The 22,860-nt window shown below is 30.4% G+C and overlaps 1 protein-coding gene and 1 long non-coding RNA gene across 6 annotated transcripts in view; one reads left to right on the forward strand and one right to left on the reverse strand.

The window, feature by feature from the left end:
* The first annotated feature begins 267 nt into the window (after positions 1–267).
* On the forward strand, positions 268–1,054 carry LOC119687016. Its single transcript, XR_005253076.1, has 3 exons — positions 268–342; positions 400–592; positions 650–1,054. It is a non-coding gene; the product is annotated as an uncharacterized LOC119687016 (long non-coding RNA).
* A 3,515-nt stretch (positions 1,055–4,569) lies between these two features.
* Positions 4,570–22,860, reverse strand: part of LOC119661985 — a 49,506-nt gene continuing 31,215 nt past the window's right edge. The window contains exons 3-7 of one of the 5 annotated variants that reach the window (XM_038071514.1): positions 20,765–21,390; positions 15,569–16,469; positions 15,306–15,401; positions 12,135–12,224; positions 4,570–5,435 (exon numbers count right to left, since the gene is read on the reverse strand). In XM_038071514.1, the coding sequence (XP_037927442.1) occupies positions 5,232–5,435; positions 12,135–12,224; positions 15,306–15,401; positions 15,569–16,469; positions 20,765–21,390 (1,917 nt within the window). In that variant the 3' untranslated portion in view covers positions 4,570–5,231. Of the gene's footprint in view, positions 5,436–12,134; positions 12,225–15,305; positions 15,402–15,506; positions 16,470–20,764; positions 21,391–22,860 lie in introns of those variants that run through there. The other 4 variants (XM_038071513.1, XM_038071515.1, XM_038071517.1 and 1 more) reach the window with 4 other exon arrangements.

The following is a 22,860-nucleotide window of genomic DNA, read 5'->3' on the forward strand; positions in this document are numbered from 1 at the left end:
CTCCTAGGTGTAATTTCTGTGCTTTGTGTTTTGTTCAACAAAAGCTCTCATGCTTTGACGTTTCTTGTATTGTTGACAAACGTGTTTTTTTTTAATTGGTGCCGATGGTGTTTGTTTTTACTATTTATATTTATTTATTAATAAAAAATCATAATAATAAAATTATAAAATAAAAAAATAAAATAAATATTAAACAATAAATAAAATAAATATATAAATAGTGAATAAATAAGGAGTGTATATTCTTCACTTATTGAAATACATTTCTTTATTTGTTGTTAATTGTGATAGTAATTTCAGATGTACTCCGTATGTTACCTTTGCAGATACGGTGTGGTACTTGTAAGTTTTTTTTAATACAAAATATTTATTAAATAAAACTAACCTATTTTATTTTAGATTATATTGAAATTCCACAATGAGTGAAATTAAATTATGTGTTGAGTGTTAAACGTAGTTTATTGTGATGTGTAACTAAAACGTCTTTTGTAGTTACTAGTCTCGAGTTGTTGTTTTTATTTTCACGATATGATTAGACTTGTGAAACCGCTAGACCACTTTTTTGAATAATTTTCAAGTTGTGTTAAAGCTAGTAAGGTTTTGATTTTGAAGTCAATAATTTGAATCCTTTTGAAAATTATTCTTTCAGACACTACCAGTACTACAGTATAGTTCTCAGATTTTTATGCACCAATTCAAGCGCAGGAAGTGAGTAAACTATAGATTGTTTGTTTTGTCTGTGGACGTACCGAGTCAACTGTAGCATTTATAGAAAATGGGAATTCTTCGGAGGAGATATATGCTGACATCGATGTTATTATTTCTGATTGTAAGATGAAATCGTTGATTGGATACTACAATATTATAATCATAGCCATCAGCAATACAAACTGTTGACGAATCAACCAAAAATTAAGAATTAGGTCATAAGTTAATCGCTCGCACCTGTTGCTTAGTAATTCATTTAAGTAATTATTGTATATCTTGCACTATAAAATTAAGTATGGTTGCATTTTCCTTTGTATAAAAGACGAATAATTTAAAATAAAATCAGTTATTGACTTACAATTGATGCCTCATCAATCATATATTGTTTCCCCCACCAATGGTAAGGAACATATATATTGTTACTGAACATCATTGTTCACAAACTTTAGCAAAATCAGTAATTTCTTTTGACTATTTTCATCAATTGTTGTTGCAGTCAGGTTATTTATTTGAACGATTATTGGTCTTATAAACTAACTTCAAGTCGTAGCAATATTCAAGAATTCTAACACAAAAAATGAATAACACTAATTACTGCGGATGTAAATGTTGCAGAAAATTGAATTCAGTATATGTATTTACCTTTTCAATTAGCACCTTCAGAGCAGCTACATCAGTGAGAAGAAAATTAGCAACATCCGAGGTTATGTGTAACTTATCAAAACTTATCAAAACCGTAATTTACTGTTCAGTAGTACCAACTCTCTTTCAATTATCCTTCGATTAAATTGGAAATACAAAGTTACAGGAGTGGAGATGCTTAAACCAACTTCGTACCATTCGTACCAAACAAACTACGTTATTATACACCCAGCAATAATTATTGTACCAATAATACAGAAATTAGCTCAGTATTTATTTTTTTTACTTTTACTAAGAAAAATAATAATAATTAAACACAAATTAGTTTTATGTTTAAACAATTCTTGTTTATTAATTTTTAAAATTTTTCATGTGGCTATTAAAAGTAAAGCATATAGAACTTTTTTCAGTTAGTTTTAATATTCTGAGTTTCTGTTGTTATAAATAAATAAATTTTTCCAAATCTGAGGAAAGTTTTTAGGATACCATCATCAGTAAACCACACCTAGATATTGTTTATGTATTGAAATATACTTATTTGGCTAAAATTTATCAGGAAGGAGGACTTTCAACATATTAATTACATTGCTATCTTCTTTTTGCTTATTTTCTATGTTTTCTATTTCTGCTTGTATGTAAACTATTCATTTTATTTATTTTTATATTATATTTATAGTATTCATTGTATTCTTGTTCATATTTTTCTACTTATATTTTGTAGTTTTATTTTTAAAAATTTATTAAATATTTAACTACAATAAAAAGGCCAATATGAATTTCTATGTTTCATTTTCTATGTTATTTCATAATAAGATTTTTTGAATAATTTTTTTTTGTTTTCGAACCAATTCGCATGGACGTAATTTTCATTTATAACAATACTTTATAATTATATTACAAAAAATATAACAAAAATTTTAAATTTATTGGAGCATATAAATATCAATATATATATATATATGAATACTTCATAGTTTGAAAAAATAAAATAGTAATAATAACAATAATACGATATAAAATGTTTGTTGCGCTATGATTATTTCACAGCATTATATTCTCAATCTTTAAAATGGTCATTTTAAAATGCTGTACTTAGCTGTTTCGAAATTATGTAAATGGTCTGATAGTACAAAACAAAGTATAGAGAAAAAACACATGGTCCTGATCATTTCTAGTACTACCATGCAAAATCTTCACAAATTTGAGCATAATAAAATGGGAAATAAATAAATTAAAACTAATTTAACGTTTTCGTTTTTTAAATCGTTATTTATATGATAGGGCCTTTGTTATGTAACATTACGTTTGTGGTTAAAGACACGAAATATTCGAATTGAAAAAAAATTCACTACATCATTTGCTAATATATTTAAGTTATACAAATATATCAAAATCAAACCACATATGAATTGCTGTACTAAATTCAATTCATATTAATTGCCAAGCAAACGTTACTCACACAAGCAGTTTATTCAAGTTAACGATATATATGTATATACAAAACCCTAGCAAACAGTAGAAAAAATTTTGAGAAAAAAGAATAATATATCTATATGTAATATAATAAGTATGGGATGAACATATATATTTTCCTATGTGAACAGTACTTGCAACACAAATAACATTAGAAATTATTTTTAAAGTATTGTTCTCATATCAAGTTTGCAAAAAGACTGAAGAATTCAACATAAAACTTCACCCCTCATATCAGAATAAATTCAACATCTTTAGATATTGCATTGAAACTCAAATTCAGTATCATAAAAGTTTTAATTTTGTTCTTGTTAATATAATAAGATAAAAATAACACTATTCAGAACCTTTCAAAAAGTACAGATTGCAAAAACATCGAATTAAGTAATTGTAAATATGCTTGGAAAACTAGTTTACGCTCCAAAACTACTGTTTTCGTTGTTGTAATCTATACAATTCTACCATTCTAACGTACGAAGATACTCTGCAAAAAAAAGATGAGCGTAACTTTTTCCTAGCAGATTAGTAGTTTCAGAATTTAGTCTACGCCACTTCTAAAACTTATCACACAAGCACTCATTACCGACGAACAAATCATCGAAATTGAAATATCAGTGCCTAACGGATAAGTATGAAACTTTCAACTAAGCTTCTAAGCAATACTTTTTCAAAAGGAGGAATCTCAGTCTTAGCAGAAGTTGGATTACATCACTTTGCCATACATGCGCAAAGCTCTCTTATAAATTCAAATCAAATTATTAAATATTCCTAAATTCCGTGAGTAACTCAAGTCACATCCAAATCCTCATATTCGACATTTATCTTCTGCAACTGTAATAAGCCGCCTTGAAAGAAAAACATTGATAAGCATGAACACCCTAGCTCAGGGCTGTCCAAAGCACGATCCGCGACATATTTGTGCGGCCCGCAACATGTTTTAAATCTACGACAATTACTAAAATATTCTTTTGATGTACTGGTAAAAGTACATTATTTTATTTTTATGGTATACCAAATAAATGAAATTAAATTAATAAATTAATAAAACTAAATTTAACATTATAACAGAATTTTATTTTTGGTGGAAAACAACTCTGAACGTATGTATTTGTTTCTGCGGCCCTCCAATTTGTACAGCGATTTGTATTGGCCCGTGATCGTATCTGGTGTGGACAGCCCTGCCCTAGCTCAATAGTAAACATGTTAGTTTTTTTAAGATTCGCACAGTTATTGTTAATTTCTATTTAGAAGGATTCAAAAAAAGGATAGAAGGATAAAAAAATTGTTAAATATAAAAAAAAAAATAGTTTTTTAATTGTTTGTATTATACTTTCTATAGTATTGGATCAATACAATACTGTATTGACTACAGTATAACCAGCGACTTTGCTTAACCAAAGCATAGGTCACAAGTTTTCTATTTTGCCCGTTTAGTCATTTAGAATTTTTTCTGTTTAAAGTTTTAAATCAACTCTCGATTTTCTTCGCTCAGCGCAGTTAAATTTCAAAATATTTTTTTAAATAAAAATTACATTATTAGTTTTTAATTTATGAATTATTTAAAATTAATTTAATTTAATGTTTAATTAATTTTATAGCTATAAAAAAGCTATATAATTTATATAAAATTAAAATGAAATATTTTTTGAATATAAAAAAATTAAATAAAATTCATAATTTATATCCATATTATGTAAAATGAAAAAAGAAGTAAAAAAAAAGTTTTTTATAATTTTGTTTATGTATTTATTTTTCGTTTTCGAATAAAAGTTTCACAATACTTGGAATTTGGAATTAACAATATTATTTTAAATCAATAAAACAAAATTGTAAATTAAATGTTTTTCTCGTAGCAATTCGTATAAAATAAAAATAAAAATATAACCACAATTTTATATTCTTACAACCTTAGATTTTCGTTAAACTCGTACATTAATTTTGATGTGCCACATAATATGCATACATACACTTGCAGGTTATGCGGATTATCTTATATATGTATATGTTAAATACTACATAAATACTAACAAAATTAGTCCAGCATTGTATAATGTTTAACAGAATTTGTTTAAAATCATGCCTGTCAACTAAATATACACAGACACAATCAAATATATATAACAAACTTAGTGACATATCATATGATTGTATATATGTATATATAACTGTGTTTAAAGCGCGAAAGGATACTAACTTAAAGTCGTATACATGCACATACATGAGTCGCAATCAAATGTTAACAATAAATTTCGCGATAACAAACTTAGAAGTACTAACATATAAAAATATTTCCTTATTTCGTGTTTCAGTTTTAGCTTTTTTCTCTTGTTTCTTATCTCTTATCTCTTTTTGCAACTTGCAACTTGTAAACCATTTTTTTGCTTTTTTTTTATTCTTAATTTATATATTCACTTAGGTGATCGAGCCTTGCTTATGTTTTGTTTCTCGGCTTCGGTAAATTCTAAAATGCTTTCGATGACTTGCAGGTGTCCTTGTGAGTTTTCCTTGTCAGTTAGAAAATAGTATATTGCACTCTTCAAGAATTGCAGTGTGACTTCTGGATCCACGGGGCAGCGGGATTTTTGAGCCTCCAATAAACGACGATAGATGGTCTGTGAAGTGTGAAAAAATTGGGAAGGGAAAATATATAGTAAATGTGCAATAATCAACATTAAAAAGTTAAAGCGTAAAAACTTTAAAAGAACATATTATATAACTATATATTATATCAAAATAAATTTAAAAAATAAATAAAATGTTTTCTTATCAATATTACAAAATATAATTTATAAAAACATAAATAATACAAATTGTTTATTTACATATCTTTTAATGTGCTTATATACGAACTTATATGAACCTACGTACGAGTAGTTAAGGATTAGTTGGAAAAATGTTAATAAAACATTTAGATTTATGTATACAGTTTACAAATGATATAATGATAATGGTACAAGTATTCAATGTGAGTGGTAGAGTGGTACAGTGGGAGGAGGGTTTGAGATATGTCTAGTATATTTTGTACTGTGTCGGTTTAATGATTTGTTGGAGCTTTAATTTTTTTAAACTAAAGTTTGAGTGGAAAGCATGCTAACGATAGTTAGGATTATTTACTTTTACATATATATAAAAATCTATTTATTTAGTTAAATAAAAATATATATGTATATTTATGAGGAAGATAGATATTTTTAGTACTTATTTATATATATTTATATATATATACTCATCAACACCTAATTGTTAAGTAAACATTTATTAAATTAAGGTAAGTAAAAAATAACAATATCATGTTTTTCGAAAAAAAATTAAATTACTTTACATACCTCCTTGTTCCTTTTTATATAAGTAGTAGCTATAATAGTTTTAGTAACCAAAATAATTTTAAGAAAAAACTAAAATGAATATTTTAACTTAATTTGTTTATTGTATATATAATAAAAAAACAATGGGAATCAGAAAGACATAAATTGAATAAAATAATGGTATTCGTCATACGGATATATACAAACATATACAATATGTGGGTCATTAAATAATGACTAGAATGAGTTAAATAACTGGAGTAAACTTTGTATATACTAAGGCAGAGAATTAAAAACCAAAGTCAAGCGTTTGGGTGAAATATAACTTAACTGCAATCAACATATATTTAACCCCTGCCCAAACTAACTTGAAAGCTTTACATACGTTGATACATTAGAAGTGAAACGCAAAGTGAAGTTTTATAAGTTCCATATAGTGACTAGGACGTATGTGACATTATAATTTTTCATTGTAATTCGTAAATGATTGTTTATTCAAATTTAAAGCAATTAGTTTGAAAAATTTAACCCCTCTGTAAAACTATATTTATACATATGCATTTTATATTCATTACAACTATTGAATAAAAAAATTTTAAAAGTGCTGAAATAATATAAAAGCTCTGACTACGGGTATACACACATAAAATTTTTATAACAAATAACTATTTTAAAAAGTTTACAGAAACGTTTTTGTTTCTCAATACAATTGAAAAATGAAATCGGCAACGGAATCTCTCACCAAAAGTCGATTCAAATCATTGCATATATTTTATAATCTATCTATAACACTTGTATAGTTGCTGTATTCACAACCAAACAAATCATTTTGTTTTTGATACTAATAATAGATTAAACCAATTTTTCAAAATCTTCGCCGTCATTTAAGGACGTAGTCTCATTTATTCACTATGTTTGCTAACCCTAAATAAAATTTTCTTCCTCATTTTTAAGTAGCAATTTACATATTATATATTGCAAATTATATTGCAAATTATCTATAAAATTTTAATTCAATGGAAATTCACCTGTTCAATTTTTTAGAAATTTTTATTCTTTTTTCAGAGGTCTTTGATTTAGATATCCTAATAAATTTTTCAAATATGTTCTTTAATTTAAATATATTATAGGTAATATATTTCTGTCCAATTTTCTAATAGTTTAATACGAATATCTATGCTACGAATCAGAGGTCTTTGATTTAGATATCCTAATAATTTTTTCAAATATGTTCTCTAATTTAAATATATTATAATATATTTTTATGCAATTTTGTAATGGTTATATACGAGTATCTAACATATGCTAGGAACAAGGGAAATATTATAGCGTACAATTTATATATATATTAATGTTGTTTTATTTAGAGATCCTTTATAACATACATTAAGTACTAAATTATCATTCGTTTCAACTTAATCCGTTTATTCTCTAACATAATAGATAAATTAAAACACATTGCTAAATACAGGAAAGAAAATTATATTATATCTAATACGAAGGTGGATTATTGGGGAAAGAAATTACATAGGATTTCTTAGACACAAAAAGTAGCCGTAAAAATACGGATATCTAATGACATTTTCAAAAAAAAATTTTTATGTGCAAGTAAGGAATCGGAAGAAGGTATTAAGAAGTGGCTTTTGAAAGACTATAAGCATATGAAACCTATAAAGAAGAGATCTTAAAAAAAGAAGAGATCATATCTTCGAAATGTAAAAAATTAGTGTGTTAACTATGAAATCGTAGTAAATGCATTAGATGAGAGTCCATATAAGCCTAAGTCTCTATAAGATAGACCTCAGAGGACTCAATTGAATCAATGAATTTATGCAACCTCGCGAATTTTGTAAAAAATCAAGTCTGCTACATGGCACATTTAAACAAATTCTTATCAAAAAGTCACATCTATTTATATTTTAACTAATACAGTTGCCGGTTGAATAATGGAATTTATCTATTATATTTTTAAATTGAAGCAAACAGCAAACGTTTTCAGTTGAAACCTATCATAGACTGTAAATGTTTCACATTAATGATTTTAACAAGTTTAGCATCTATAGACAAATTGAGTTGCGGATTAGTCTATTTATGATCTGAATTTTCTCGATCTTACTTAAATGGTAAATGGTATCTCTGTTCATCCAATCATGTGAATTTATGTCTGCCACTGTCGAGTGTGTATACCTTCTGCTCAAAAAGATTCCGGACTATTTTGTTTGTTAACTACTCCTTAAGTAATAGACCTTTTTCAAACTTTTTTTTTATGTTGGTACACCCTTTCTTGACATATGGTACAAATTTGAGAGCCATCTGTCAATTAGTTTGTTTACAGCAGCTGTTAATGTGAGACTACCTAAAGCGCATTTAGCGATTTTTACTATGGAAACTACTATGTTTTTACTATGTACTCGATTTTTTGACCAATCACGGCACCATTGTGATTGTTGGCAACAATCACGATTAATGCAAGATAAAAGAAACCTTAATAATGCCACTCAAAAATTAAGAAGAGAAATCAGTAATTTTAAAAATGAAAATGTTAAGAAATATCTTACAAACTTGACATATGATAGCAAAACTAACTATTCTCTCTGGAAAGCTATGAAAAAATATAAAAGATCGATCACTCATAATCCTCCATTAAAAAAAGATAATAATGAATGGGCGAAAAGCAACATTGAAAAGGCACACGTTTTGGCTGAATATTTAAGTAATACCATCAATCAAGAAGAAACCCATCATATAGAGCCAAATAACAATATAGATGATGAAGCTATTTTGCGGATAAAAAATAAAGAAGTAACTGGGGAAGTCAAAAAATTGAAATTAAAGAAATCACCAGGATATGACCTCATAACTAGTGAAGTGTTGAAAAAGCTACCTCCAAAAGGAGTAGCCAAACTTGCACAGATATTTAATGCGAGTATAAAATTAAATCATGTCCCTAGCTATTGGAAAGTTGCTGGAGTGGTGATGGTTCTAAAACCAGATAAGGACCAACATTCTCCAACTTCATATAGACCAATCTCTCTCCTGCCAACCATAGGAAAACTGTTCGAAAAGCTTATCTGTAAAAGACTCGAAAAAGTAGTTTGTCAAAGAAATCTTATCCCAAATCATCAGTTTGGATTTCGGAAAAAACACTCAACAATCGAACAAGTACACAGAGTTACGCACGAAATAAAAAAAGGCTTTAGAAAACAAAGAAACTTGTTCAGCTGTGTTTCTGGATATATCAAAGGCTTTTGACGGGGTTTGGCACTCTGGCCTGATATATAAGTTAAACACTATCCTGCCACAGCAATATTGTAAACTACTGGAATCGTATATTGGTGAAAGGTACTATCGAGTTAAACTACTTGACGCGTATTCGAAATTATATCCTATAAATCGCGGGGTCCCTCAGGGGAGTATACTAGGCCCATTGCTGTACCTGCTGTACACATATGATTTGCCAGTGAACCCAAGATGTATTGTTGGAACTTTTGCAGATGACACGGTATTAATGGCTACAAGTCCAAACAACAAGGTGTCTACCACTAAGCTTCAAATCGCTCTTCAAGAAATTGAACAATGGACAAATAAATGGAAGCTGATAGTAAACAGTTCAAAATCTAATCATGTAGACTTTACTAACAAAAGAGAAAATCAAATTTCATTATTTCTAAATAGCGTAAAAATTCCAGTTGCAAATTCTGCGAAATATCTGGGTATGAGTCTAGATGCCAAACTGAGATGGAAGGTACACGTCAAGAAAAAATTAAATGAGCTAAAAATAAGATACAAAAAGTTAACTTAGCTTATTGGAAGGAGATCTAAATTATCTGAGCAAAACAAGCTTATGATCTATAAACAAGTCTTCAAGCCGGTCTGGCTCTATGGTGTCCAAGTCTGGGGTTGTGCGAAAAAACATATAATAGATATGATGCAAAGATTTCAAAACAAAGCAATCAGGGATGCTGTTAACGCTCCGTGGTACGTTCGAAATTCTAATCTACATCGTGACCTTGAAATACCTACTGTCAAGCAAGAAATTCAGAAGGCTGCTAAAAAACATTATGACAGGCTGAGACAACACTTAAACAGCACCAATCCAGCGCTACTTTGTGATGTCACTCACAGACGCTTATGCCGCTTCAAACCTAATGACCTTTTGAGGCGTTTCAACCAGCAAGGAGATGACTAGTTCGTATTTATATGCTCACCCTAGAGCATATAAGTCATATTGACTAACCTCTTGTTAGTCAATATGACTAGTTATTGTAAATTTAAACTCTTCATTTTGTTTAAATATAAATAAAAAAAAAAAAAAAAAAACGTCACCATTGTCATCGCTCAGGCACCATATTCGCCAGATCTGGCGCCGTGCGACTATTTTCTGTTCCCGAAACTCAAATTGCCACTTTGTGGTAAGCGTTTTGAGTCGATTGAATCGGTAAAAGAGAATTTGCTGAAAAAACTAAAAGCCATACCTTCACGGGCCTACGAAAAGTGTATGGAAGATTGGGTTAAGCGTTGGCATATGTGATCGCTTCAGAAGGAGCACATTTTGAAAGAGATAAAATAAATTTGGAATAAAATTTAAATTTGTGTGTTTTATTTACAAAATCCGAATACTTTTTGAGCAGAAGGTATGACATATTTAATGTCTCTTTAGCATTGAAATTTCTCGATCATATGATACTTACATCTGTGTTAGCAGTTATGTGCACGTATGTCTGGTTATGTTTAGTATGCATAAGAAAAATATAATCTTGTATGACATAGGAAAAAAGATATATAATATATATTATTTTATTTTGAATTCATATGAAAAATATTAATTTTCTGTTTAAACCGCTTGCAGATTGTGGAAACATCATTTAAGCGATACTGTGGCTTAATAATTGTAAGCAAATTTTTAACAGTGACGTATTTAGCGAAGTGGATAAGGATATAGATCGCACATTTGACAATAAAACACATATTACAGAAATTAAGTGAACTGAAACAATATTGTCAGCAAAATATAACCCTACCCCTGACACAATCCAGGCTACCTTTGATTTTGCCAATTTCATTTACGAGGTTGCTGCAATCAAGATTTTTTATTCGACCAAGCAAGCGCTGTACAAGTCTTACTAAAACAAGATAACAGCTGCCGAGGGTTTAACTAATCACACCTCGAACTAGTATCACAAAAAATTAAGTTTATGTTTAAGTTTTCCTAACAAGTTCACACTATCTTATATACCATTAATTATATTTAAAAATGCACATTAAGTTTAGTAATTCTTAAATTTTCGATATAGGGCACTAAAGTGTCACTTACAATTCAAATAGCAGTCAGTATCAAATCAACACTTATAGTATTTATAGTATTAGTTTTTTTTTACATTTCAGCTTTTGTATCGTGAAATGATATGCAAAAAGTTTCTGAGTTATCAATGCTTCTATGCTCTACGTTATCTTTGGAGAACACTTTTTGAGATTGTGGAGTGGTAGTGTTTGATGAACTGCGACTAAAAAATTGATTATATATATACAAATGTACTTAAACTGCATGAACACATGTTATTATGGTTGTGTATGATAGTACATAATATGGTGATTATGATAATATATATGAATATATATCTATGAATATTATGATATTATACATATACTATATATATATATATATATATATATATTAATATATTTGTATCCCCGCACAGAATTGCTATAGAAATGCAAGAATGGTATATGAATAAGACACAGCATAACACCACGATATGAATAGCAGATCACAATGGATATGAAATAAAAATATATAAGAAAAGAAAACATACGATACGACTATATACTATATGAATGTAGAATAAAAAATAAGTACAATTTTTATAAAGAATATTTAACTAACCAATTGAATGTAAATAATTAATTTTTAAATAAATAAATAAATATATATATTATATATATATATATATATATATATAAATAAATAAATAAAATTAAGTACAGTACTGTGTGATTGTTACAAACCTTACGCGCGCCAAGTACCCATAAAGATATTGCCTCTTTTGCAGTAAGGAGAGCATGATTACTGCCGCGTTCATTTCTACATTCTGCTGCCTATAAAATATATTTAATTTGTTTTTCGTTTCTTTTTTTTTGTTGGTTTTGTTTAAACAAACAAAATTTAATTAAATTAATTTAAAAATGGATAATAACGAAGGAAACAGAAGAGGATTAACTCCATAAAAATGCGCATCGAATTCAGTACAACAAAATTTAATAAACAAAATTAAACTAAATTCAATTCAAAGCAAAAAATAATATCCTCTTAAGAAAGACTTTTTATACTATAACAAATTTCAACATTTTCAAACATATAAAAACTTTAATTAATTTAACAAATTTAACGATTTGCTGCAAACTGCGACTTCAAAGGACAAATGAAGATATTTAAATTAAACACTAATTGCTACAAAATGCCAGTGTTTCAAAATTAACGCACTACTTAATTTTATGCTTTGCATGTAGATTATACATATAATATAATTAACGCATATATAATATATATGTTAAATATTTGTTTCACAAATTTATGTATTTATTCAAATCACTATATGTTAGTTAATTCTTATAAAAATTGTTTTCTGCTTAAAACAATAACCATGCAACTTATTTAGTTATAAATGATCTTTTCAGTTTAATATATATTAAAAGTACAACTACTTCACTAATTATTAAAATTTTATTTATTGTAATTTTTTTACTAATTTAACCATGCCCTCCTGTAGTTTTTTGCAATTATATTTTTCAGTGTATATATTGTGTATTCATTATGTAATTCAATAAATGTACAGGGTGTGTTTACTTTCATTTGGATAATTATCTTACTGCCAGGATACTGTTTTATAGACAGGTATGCCGGCCGTGAATCAGGAAAAGAAGATGAAAATATTACTTATATATTGTCATAGCAGTAAGTTAAAGAAAGAAATATACGATGTGGGTTGTAAGTCATCAAATATTATAACTGTGGGTCAGATGTGAGTTATTAACAATTACAGCTGTGGCTCAAGAGGAAGAATAGGAAAATATCATTCATCTACTATTGTTGTTATTACCAATGCCAATTTGAAATGCAAACACGTTAAAGTATATCGGAATATTTACAATTGGTGAAGGCACAATTCCGATTTCCAAGATTTTCAATAGACAAAGAGTTTTAGTAAAAACAGTTATTTTGAACAACTTTTTCGAATTCAGTATACATACGTCAATATAGCTTAATTTAGCAAATATCAAACTTTAAATTTAGAAACTTTTCATGTCATTTGCGAGAAATTCGATATTATCCATACAGGCATCAAAAAGGATAAAATGGTTTCCCGGGTCAAAATCGAATTTTCGTGCAACAGCAGCGTTTCTTGCGAGTCGTACTGCCAGCGATATAACAGTTTTAAATTATTATTGCTACGAATTGTAATATCAAGATTATGATGACGTTAAATGAGTGATGGATGGTAGAGTAAGCTTATATGTGGGGAAGAACTTGTAACAGATTGGTGTAGATATTAAGTTAAGACATCATTCTCAATTTCATTTAATAAGCAATTAAGAGATTGAGGGAGTACATACTTAATGAAATACAGTTGAAATATAGATAAATGAGATATAGATAACTTAATGAAATATAAATAACTGTAAAAAACATTACGGTAGAAAATATTACCATTATGCATAACAAGAATGATGTTAGCTAAAGCTCCTGTGCTATAAGCTTTATTGACAACTGTGATGCAGAAGTCTTTCTCGACTAAGAAAAGCTCACTCATCCTATGCAAACATGAAAACATAAATTTAGAATACTAAAGTTATCATTATCATTATCATTGTATATTGTTCGCAAGATCTATGATACACAGCGCTTAATCGTTCCTATATAAACTTTGTTCTAATATTGACATTCTTTAATAAAATAGTTTTGACGTGTAGCTAACATCTTGAAAATGGATTGAAATAATTCAACGAAAAAGATTGTTTGAAGTTGCATTCACAGGTAGAAGACGTGGATAAAAGCCTTATATGCGATGTGGTAAATAAATTCAAAAAGTTTTAAACAAATTTAATAAATAAGACCGGAGATAGAAACCTGGAATCGATTTTTATGTCAAGCTGAAATTTAGCAACGGTTATGTAACGGCTGGCCGTTATATAGTTAATTAAGTAACTATATAAAACTGAAGAATATAGATTGGAAATATTGTAATTCCTGAATATTCTTAGAATTACTCATTAAAGTGACTTTCACTTTTATGTTTTTAGAAGTAATCGAAATAACTTCCCAGAGCCAATTGTGTATACAAACATAAACTAAGTCCAACTTGACCTTCCTATCAGGACCCCAAAAGTCGTTTACGCAATATTAAATGTTAAGTTTAGTATAAAGCCTTTTTGAGTAGATAAGTCCTTGAGTTTGCTGTCATCAAGTAAAAACTCTTAAAAACTCTTTGACGGCATAAACAAAGTATAATAATCTATGTATAATATGTTTCGATACTCGATAATCTAATAACAATGATACCAAATTAAAGTAAACACACCACATATTAACACTTAGAAATTTTAATTTTAGTTTCAAATTGATCCTTGAACGGTTCTTATTTTATTTAGTATATATATGTATGTTTGTATGTATATAAGTTAAATATGATATTTTTGCACAATTGCATATTTGCTTGCAACATGTAACACTTAAGCTAAATTAAGCTAAGCACTAAACTAACACAAAATGAACATCAAGTACAAAATGTAGTATTATTAACCCTTTTAGTCTATATGATTTTTGAATAAATTAACACATAAAACGAGAAATGTAAACAATATTAAAATTGTTAATCTATTAACTTAGATTGTGTCTATATGAATTTATATGCATGTATATTTAAATGTTTAACATGTGAGTACATAATTAAAATGTCATTTGTATATATTACTATTGTTTCTGTTGTTATTGTTATTATTATTGTTGTTGTTGTTGTTGTTGTTGTTGCAATTGTTGTAATGTAAGCTAAACACAAACAATTTAATTTAAAACAAACGAACAAACAAACAACCAAAAAAAAAAGAAACTCACAATGCAACAAAATGCAAAATGAAAAGAAATATCGAAAATGATATGATAAAGATCTTGAAGAATCTTACGCGTATATTTTCCAACTCGTCCTGTGTTGTTTGTAATTGGATTAATAGCTCGTTGATCGAGACCTTATTAGGTGCTCGGTAAGCCAACTCCAGAGCCTAAAGTATGAAACACATATTAAATTAAATAAAACTCACTTGCGGCATGTATGTGTATTTATAATGATAATTAAAATGAACGCATGCGCATTTATTCTCACTTACCACAATAAATGTCTTGAGTAATTAGAATTTGAACTTGAATTTGAATTTGAATCTGAACTCACCTGATCGGCACGAGCAATACGTTCTGCCTCCTGACCCTGCTGGTACATATGGAGATACATTTTATTTTGCTTCTCCTCCTGCTCGGCCAATTTTCTCTGCAAGTCATCCACCTGTTTTTCCAGCTCGCGTATACGCTCTTTGGCGTGCTCGTAATCGGGTACTAAATCAGCGTAACGTGTATTACAGTCGGCAAGCTTCTGTAAGAGCGCCTCTATCTTGTCGTTGTGTGTACGCTTGATTTCGGAGTTTACATTATCTTGCGAGCGTATCAATTCCTCAATACGATGTTCATACATGCGTATTAATTCTTGACGCTGCAATTCATACTCGTGCGCTGTTGTAGATTCGATGCCGGCTGCTTCATCATTACCACATGCAATGTCATGAGTGATGCCGGTATATGAACCTTCCTTGGAATTAACCGACGACGATGTTAAGTCTTCGAAATGTCCAGAGTCAGCAAATGAGCTTTGCATTTCGGATGACATTATTGCGGTTTGCTGCACTTGTTGGTGATGCGGTTGTGAAGCAAGACTGGAAACATGACGCGGGCTGGACTTTGTAGCATCATCAACCATATCTATTATAGGCGACACATCTTGAGAAGTTTTCAATTCGGCTTCACGTACAGTAACGGCATCACTGGAAGCGGAACGTTCTTCAGGTGAACTAAGCGAAGCTTTAAACAGGCGCAGTTCCACTACTTCACGTGTTAAACGTATTATTTCTGAATCTTTCAATTCTAGTTCAGAGCGTGCAGCTATAAGCAGCTCTTTAAGACGGCGAAGTTGACGTTGAGCACGTTGTGTGGGTGTCAAATAGTCAGGACCCACCTGTCCAGCGTAATTCGAACAGTGCACAACGTACTTCATTCGGCGGCCGCTGAATGTTGTGCCGTTACTAAATTAAATGAATTAAAAGATTTATATTAAATATTATTAAGTATCTTTTGCTTTTTCTTTTATATACAGTTAAAGTAAGTATTAGTAACACTTCAGTTCAATAATGTTCAATAATAGTTCAATAATGTGTGTGACTGACACATAGATGGCGGCACTAATACCTTTTTAGGCTTACTGTCAAAATCATATGTTAATCCGACCATTTGTTTACAAGTTACAGTGCTTTAAGTGACGCTACTTTTGAGTTTTCAAAAAAAATTTATTCAAAGCAATTCCCTTTGCTGATTTATCATTGTTTTTTAATGAAAAAAAGACTGTTCAATGCCAGGAATGGCTTGAAAAACATTATTCGGACTCTGCTTCATCAAAAAGAAGCATTTGTTATTGGTATGCCGAATTCAAACGTGGTCGTACAGACACCGATGACATTCTATCTACTGGACGGCCAAATGATGCTGTTATTCCGGAAAACGTTGAAAAAACACTGAAAGTGAGGGAGATTGCTGACATTCTACAGATATCAGCAGGCAGTGTACACACCATAATACACGAACATTTGGGTATGAAAAAGATGTTTTCCAAATGGGTGCCGCGTTTGCTACTGGCTCTTCGCAGACCTCAAAAAGATGCTCCGTGGTAAGAGATTTGGCTCAAATGATGAAGTAATCGCCGAAACTAACGCCTATTTTGAAGGCAAAGAAAAATCGTTTTACAAAGGCGGTATCGAAAGATTGCAGAAGCGTTGGAATGATTGTATCTCGCTAAAAGGGGACTATGTTGATGAATAAAAATGAATTTTGACAAAAAAAATGTGTTTTAATTAGTTAGTCACACACATTATTGAACGAAGTGTTATTAGAATGCAAATTTTCATGAAAGTTGTATAAAACAATGCAAGCTATGAATAAAAAAATACCATTAACTGCACTTGATGTGTGAAATCAGCGCGTTCAGAAATGAACCGCTAAAAGAAGTTTTGCGTCAGACCTAAAATGTGCTATAAGTTATTAACAGCTCGGAAGTAAGACTAGATTCTATTAGAAAATATTTTACATTGTAAGACAATTCATACTAATGACTGTAATCAAGCTCTCATAAGCCTGATTTTCTTAATTATCACTGCCAAAAGATTTTATACGAGTAGTCTGTAGTATACAAATTATAACTTAACTTATTTTGTCACTGTGAACGAAAACTTAAAAACTTATTAGATCGTTGTGATATAAAGAAATGGTGAAAAATCACCAGAAACAGTATATTTGCTTACTGTCAAATTTTTAGCAGTATTTATAATTATACTTTAGCAGTATTATATTTATTATTTCTGTAGAAGAATGAAACGAACAATCTTTAAGGATATTCACGATCTCACAAAACGAGCTCGATAACCAAGTAACATAGTAACATCGCAAAGCGGCAAGAACAAAACACATTTCGAGTACGTGTGTTTAGTTGTTGGCACTTTGCAGAGCTACCATGTTAATGGATTACCGAAATCGTTACTACATCCTTAATGCTCTGAGTCTAGTGCTGTACTCAAATATCTACATAATAAAGGTTTAGTAATGAATGAAATCAAATACGAATTGGGTGATTTTCATTTTATCATAACCTTATGCGTGATTTTAGTCGATAATATGATCAAAAAAGAACGAGAATTAGGAAAAAAAAGCAAAATTTTAATTTTCAATAATTTTCTTTATTATCGCCTTCAAAGTACTCTCCTCTTGCGACAATACAAATCAACGCTTGATCCAATTTTCCATTCAAGTTTTATAGGCCTCCGAAGGTATGGCCTTCAGTTCACACAGCAAATTTTCTTTTATGGCCTCTATGGTCTCAAAACGCGTCTATGGTCTTCGCAATCGCAATTTGAGTCGGGGGAAAAGTACAAAATCACACGGGACCATATCTGGAGAGTACGGTGCTTGGTTGTTGATATTGGTGGCATAACGGCCAAATAATACTTCTTATTGACCGCTTGATCATTTGACTGTCCGGAAGAAATTCACTACACCACGAATACCGAAGAAAACAGTTAGCATAACCTTGATTTTGGACCGATTTTGGCGTTCTCTTTTCGGTTTCGGCTCACCTTCGAAGCACCATTCGATCGATTGTTGTTTGGTGGGCATGTCAAATTCATAGACCCATGTCTTATCAGCAGTTATGATGCGCTCGATGAATGTGGGGTCACTATCTGCGTTGGAAATCATCTCTTTGGCCACATCACAACTACGGTTTCTTTTAATGAAATTCAGCTTTTTTGCTACCAGCCGAGAAACGACGCGTTTCAAATCCAAAACATCAGTTAAAATGTATTCAGCCATTCCATATGAGATGCCCAACAACACTGCAATCTCTCTAATTGGTTTACAACGATTTTCCAACACGATCTGCTTCGCCGATTCAATGTTTTCTTCAGTAACAGATGTTATTGGGCGGGCAGGGATCTCATCATGGTCCAAGCTTGTACGACCGTCTTTGAACCTTTTAAACCATTCATATACCTTCTGCTCAAAAAGTATTTTGAATTTTGTTGTTTGTTAACTACTCCTTAAGTAATAGACCTTTTTCAAATTTTATTTTTGTTATGTTGATACACTCTTTCTTGACATATGGTACAAATTTGAGCGCTGTCTGTGAATTGGTTTGTTTACAGCAGCTGTTAATGTGAGACTACCTCAAGCGCATTTAGCGATTTTTACTATGGAAAATTCTTGTTGTACGCGATTTTTTGACCAAACATGGCACCACTGTCATCACTCAGGCACCATATTCGCCAGATTTGGATCCGTGCGACTTTTTCCTGTTTCCGAAACTCAAATTTTCCCTTCGTGGTAAATGTTTTGAGTCGATTGAATCGGTAAAAAAGAACTCGCTGAAGGAACTAAAAGCCATTCCTTCACGGGCCTACAAAAAGTGTATGGAAGATTGGGTTAAGCATTGGCATATGTGTATCGCTTCAGAAGGAGCATATTTTGAAGGAGATAAAATAAATTTGGAATAAAATTTAAATTTGTGTCTTTTATTTACAAAATCCGAGTACTTTTTGAGCATTCGTGGTTGCGACACACACAAATCACCAAAGGCCTTTTTTAACAATTTCAAAGTTTCGCTACACTTGAATCCATTTGCAACACAAAATTTGATGCACGCACGTTGTTCTAATTTTTGATCCACTATAAAAATCGCGACACGAAAATTTTTCGACTTCTTTGTATAGACGCCAAACAAAAACTAACCGTACGATATGCGTTAAACTTTGACAGAATGTGTATAATAAATTTACCGATTGGATAAGCGCGGGAATTCAAAAACAGGCCTCTCGTTCTTTTTTGATCACAAAGTGTTTTAGAAATTACCGGTAAAATTCACGATAGGTGACTGACAGACAAATGAAAGTCTACAAGCTTGTTGAAAAAAAAAATTACAAAACATATTAGCTTCAATTTAGCACAAACAATTAGAGGTGCAAATGCTATCAAAAAAATCAATGACACATTTCATAACTGTGGACTAGGAACGTAATAGTATGACGAGGATGCTTCAGTGTAATCCATTACTGTCTTCTGAATCAGACTTATACCAATATATATTGTAAAGTCGCTGGGAAAGATTTTACAAATAAGAGAAGATAAGGAATTAAGGCCAGATTTCATGAATTTGGACTGAAGTTTTTACTTCCTTTCTTATATAATCTCTATAAGTGGCTTGAAAGAATTATTTTTTTTCAAACCCCACTAAGTAGCTTCAGTAAAGAGTAAAATTAATAATAAACACCTGTATCGAGAACCTCAAAAACGCAATGGATTATGAGATTGAAAAATTCCAGAAACGGAGAAACTACATAATAATAATAAAAGAAAACCAGGGAATGCTCTTAGTGTTCTCAGAAACTAACTGTTAGTATAACACCATAAATAAGTTTGAATCTAATTAATTATAACAGTAGGACATACTGGGGCGTTAATGAGATATTGATAAGAACCTTAAGCAGTCTTATAAATAACATAATATTTAGTTCAATATTGTATATTACTCGGTGTAAATAAATTGCATTTATACAAGATACGTAGATCAATTTAAGACAATAGCACCAAAGATGTAGATATAAATATAGAGGTATTTATCACAGTCCGAAACGTTAATTGTATATTAATAAGAAATCATTAAGAAATCTTATAAACCACATGATTTAAACATTATCATTATCCACATATAGATTAATTACACAGATAATGTGTGAAGTACTATTTTTAATTTTATTTATCAATCTAATTCTCAACTTACCGTGCTACATACGGATGTTCGCAAGACATAGTTGAACGACCAGATGTTGTTGTCTCGAATGAGTACATCGAATCTATGTCATCATCAAAATCGCATAAAGGTGTGTCCGGTGTAACAGGTGGTGTCTTCGGTGTCTTAGGAGCTTCAATAATATCTGCAGCGACTTGAAGGATATCAAGTGACTTAATTTCTGTTAGAGTTTGGGTGCTAGTATCACTTTTGATAATGTTCAATTTGTTTGCTTCAACTCTAGTTGGTGTCTTCAACACTGATGGATGGTGCTTGTCAGATTTGTGATGGCTTTTTTGTTGTGGAGAGTGTGCTGTTGACGAGTTTTGTTTTGGTTCACTCTTTTGCTGTGTATGTGAAGGCAATATGACTTTAGATTTTGTTACGACAGAAGTCTTTGGAGTCTTTGGTGAAATGGCTGTTGGTATACCAGTTTGTGATGACACCTTCAATTGACTTCCAGCATTACTGCTGCTACCAATAGGAGAGACGGACTTATCCAGTGTTGTGGGACGCAAAATTGTAACTGCGGGAGTTTCACTTGTAACAGAATCTTCAATCACATTTGTACCTATACTGTCCGGTATTATATGTGGTAAGCCGTTCTGGTCAACACACTGTTATTGAAGAAAGGTTAAATTGAAAGTAAAAGATATTTTTAGTAAAACGCATTAATTAGGCAAATCTTGTAATTTCTTTTTTTTTATTTTTTTTTGAATTTTTTCTTTTTTTTTAGTTTTGTTGGGCTTGTTTTGGTTTCTCACTTCACAGTTGTGGTTATTTATACATGCTGAGTGTTTGGTATGCAAAAGGCATATAAAGCCAGGAGAAGGCATAAAGTGGAAAGTATTAGCTTATCTACCTTCGAGCACAGAATTGGATTTGGTCCGCTCAATTTTTTTTATATCTTCAAGAAGCCGATCGCTTTTTTAATGCTCGAGTTAAGTTTGTAATTCGCGCATTTGCTTAAAATTTATTGTTTAAGCTGTTGTTGTTATTGCTGTAGTAGTAGTTGTTGTTGTTGCTGTTCGATGCGAAACTATTTGCGCAAGTTATTCATGCATATTTATGCTATATGAACTACTATTTTAACTAAACTCCTCAGCATATTTAAGTGTTGTTATGGCAAACAGTAATCTTGTACTTCGCAATGTAGTACCAATCAACCAACCAAGCATCAAACCAGCTAACCATCTATTCAACTCAGCCATCCAAATAAACTATCTAACTAACTAGCCAACTAAATCTGTAATAATTTTAATTTTTGTGGTCAATTTTCCACTTACTGCGCGTAGCAGGCGTTCACCATAATTTTTTTCCATACAAATTTTATGTCTAAGTTTGAGATATGCTTAGAGGCGTATCTGAAGACGATTTGCATGGAATGTGAATGCTGAAACAATCGCACACAAAAAAAAATTAAGTTAGAGTAATACAAATATTTACATCAGTTACTAATAATGCTTGCAGGTCTTTTACTGATCCTACTGACTATGTTAGTATGCTACAATTTGTGAAAACTGTTGCGAAAATTCTTGGCTTGCAATCCATTTTCATTGCAAGGTGCACGAAAATCACAGATTGTACGAACATGCAATTAACAACAACAAAATATACGCACAAAGTTTTGTGCAATTGCTTGCAATCTTCTTATACTAAAACCTACATATGTATACCATATATAATATTTGCTTACAAAAAATGGCAGAAATCAGCTGTTTTGACATTTGTTGCTTCTCATTTTTAAATTTAAGTTTGGTAGCGAAAGGAAAGTTAGTTAAAATATTAAATTTTGGTTATTTAAAATTTTCAAATTATTTTCAGATAAAAATGGAAAACAGAGGACCAGCAACTAAAAGGAAAAGAAGCAGAATTTATATGTTATATATTAGAACCTTCAGTCAGAATATTAAAAACACTATTTTCAATTAAAATATCTACACATTTTTGTATTTCACTTGTTTGCGGCATTATTATACTTCTATTTTTCTTTGCTCAATGTGATACGGCTGCAAAAACAGCTGATTTAGTTTGATGATGCAATTCTGCAACAGAGGTGTTCTCGCACTCGTACAGTTTTTGTATAG

This window comes from Teleopsis dalmanni, chromosome X (assembly GCF_002237135.1).
Source record: "Teleopsis dalmanni isolate 2A chromosome X, ASM223713v2, whole genome shotgun sequence".
Classification (NCBI taxonomy): domain Eukaryota; kingdom Metazoa; phylum Arthropoda; class Insecta; order Diptera; family Diopsidae; genus Teleopsis; species Teleopsis dalmanni.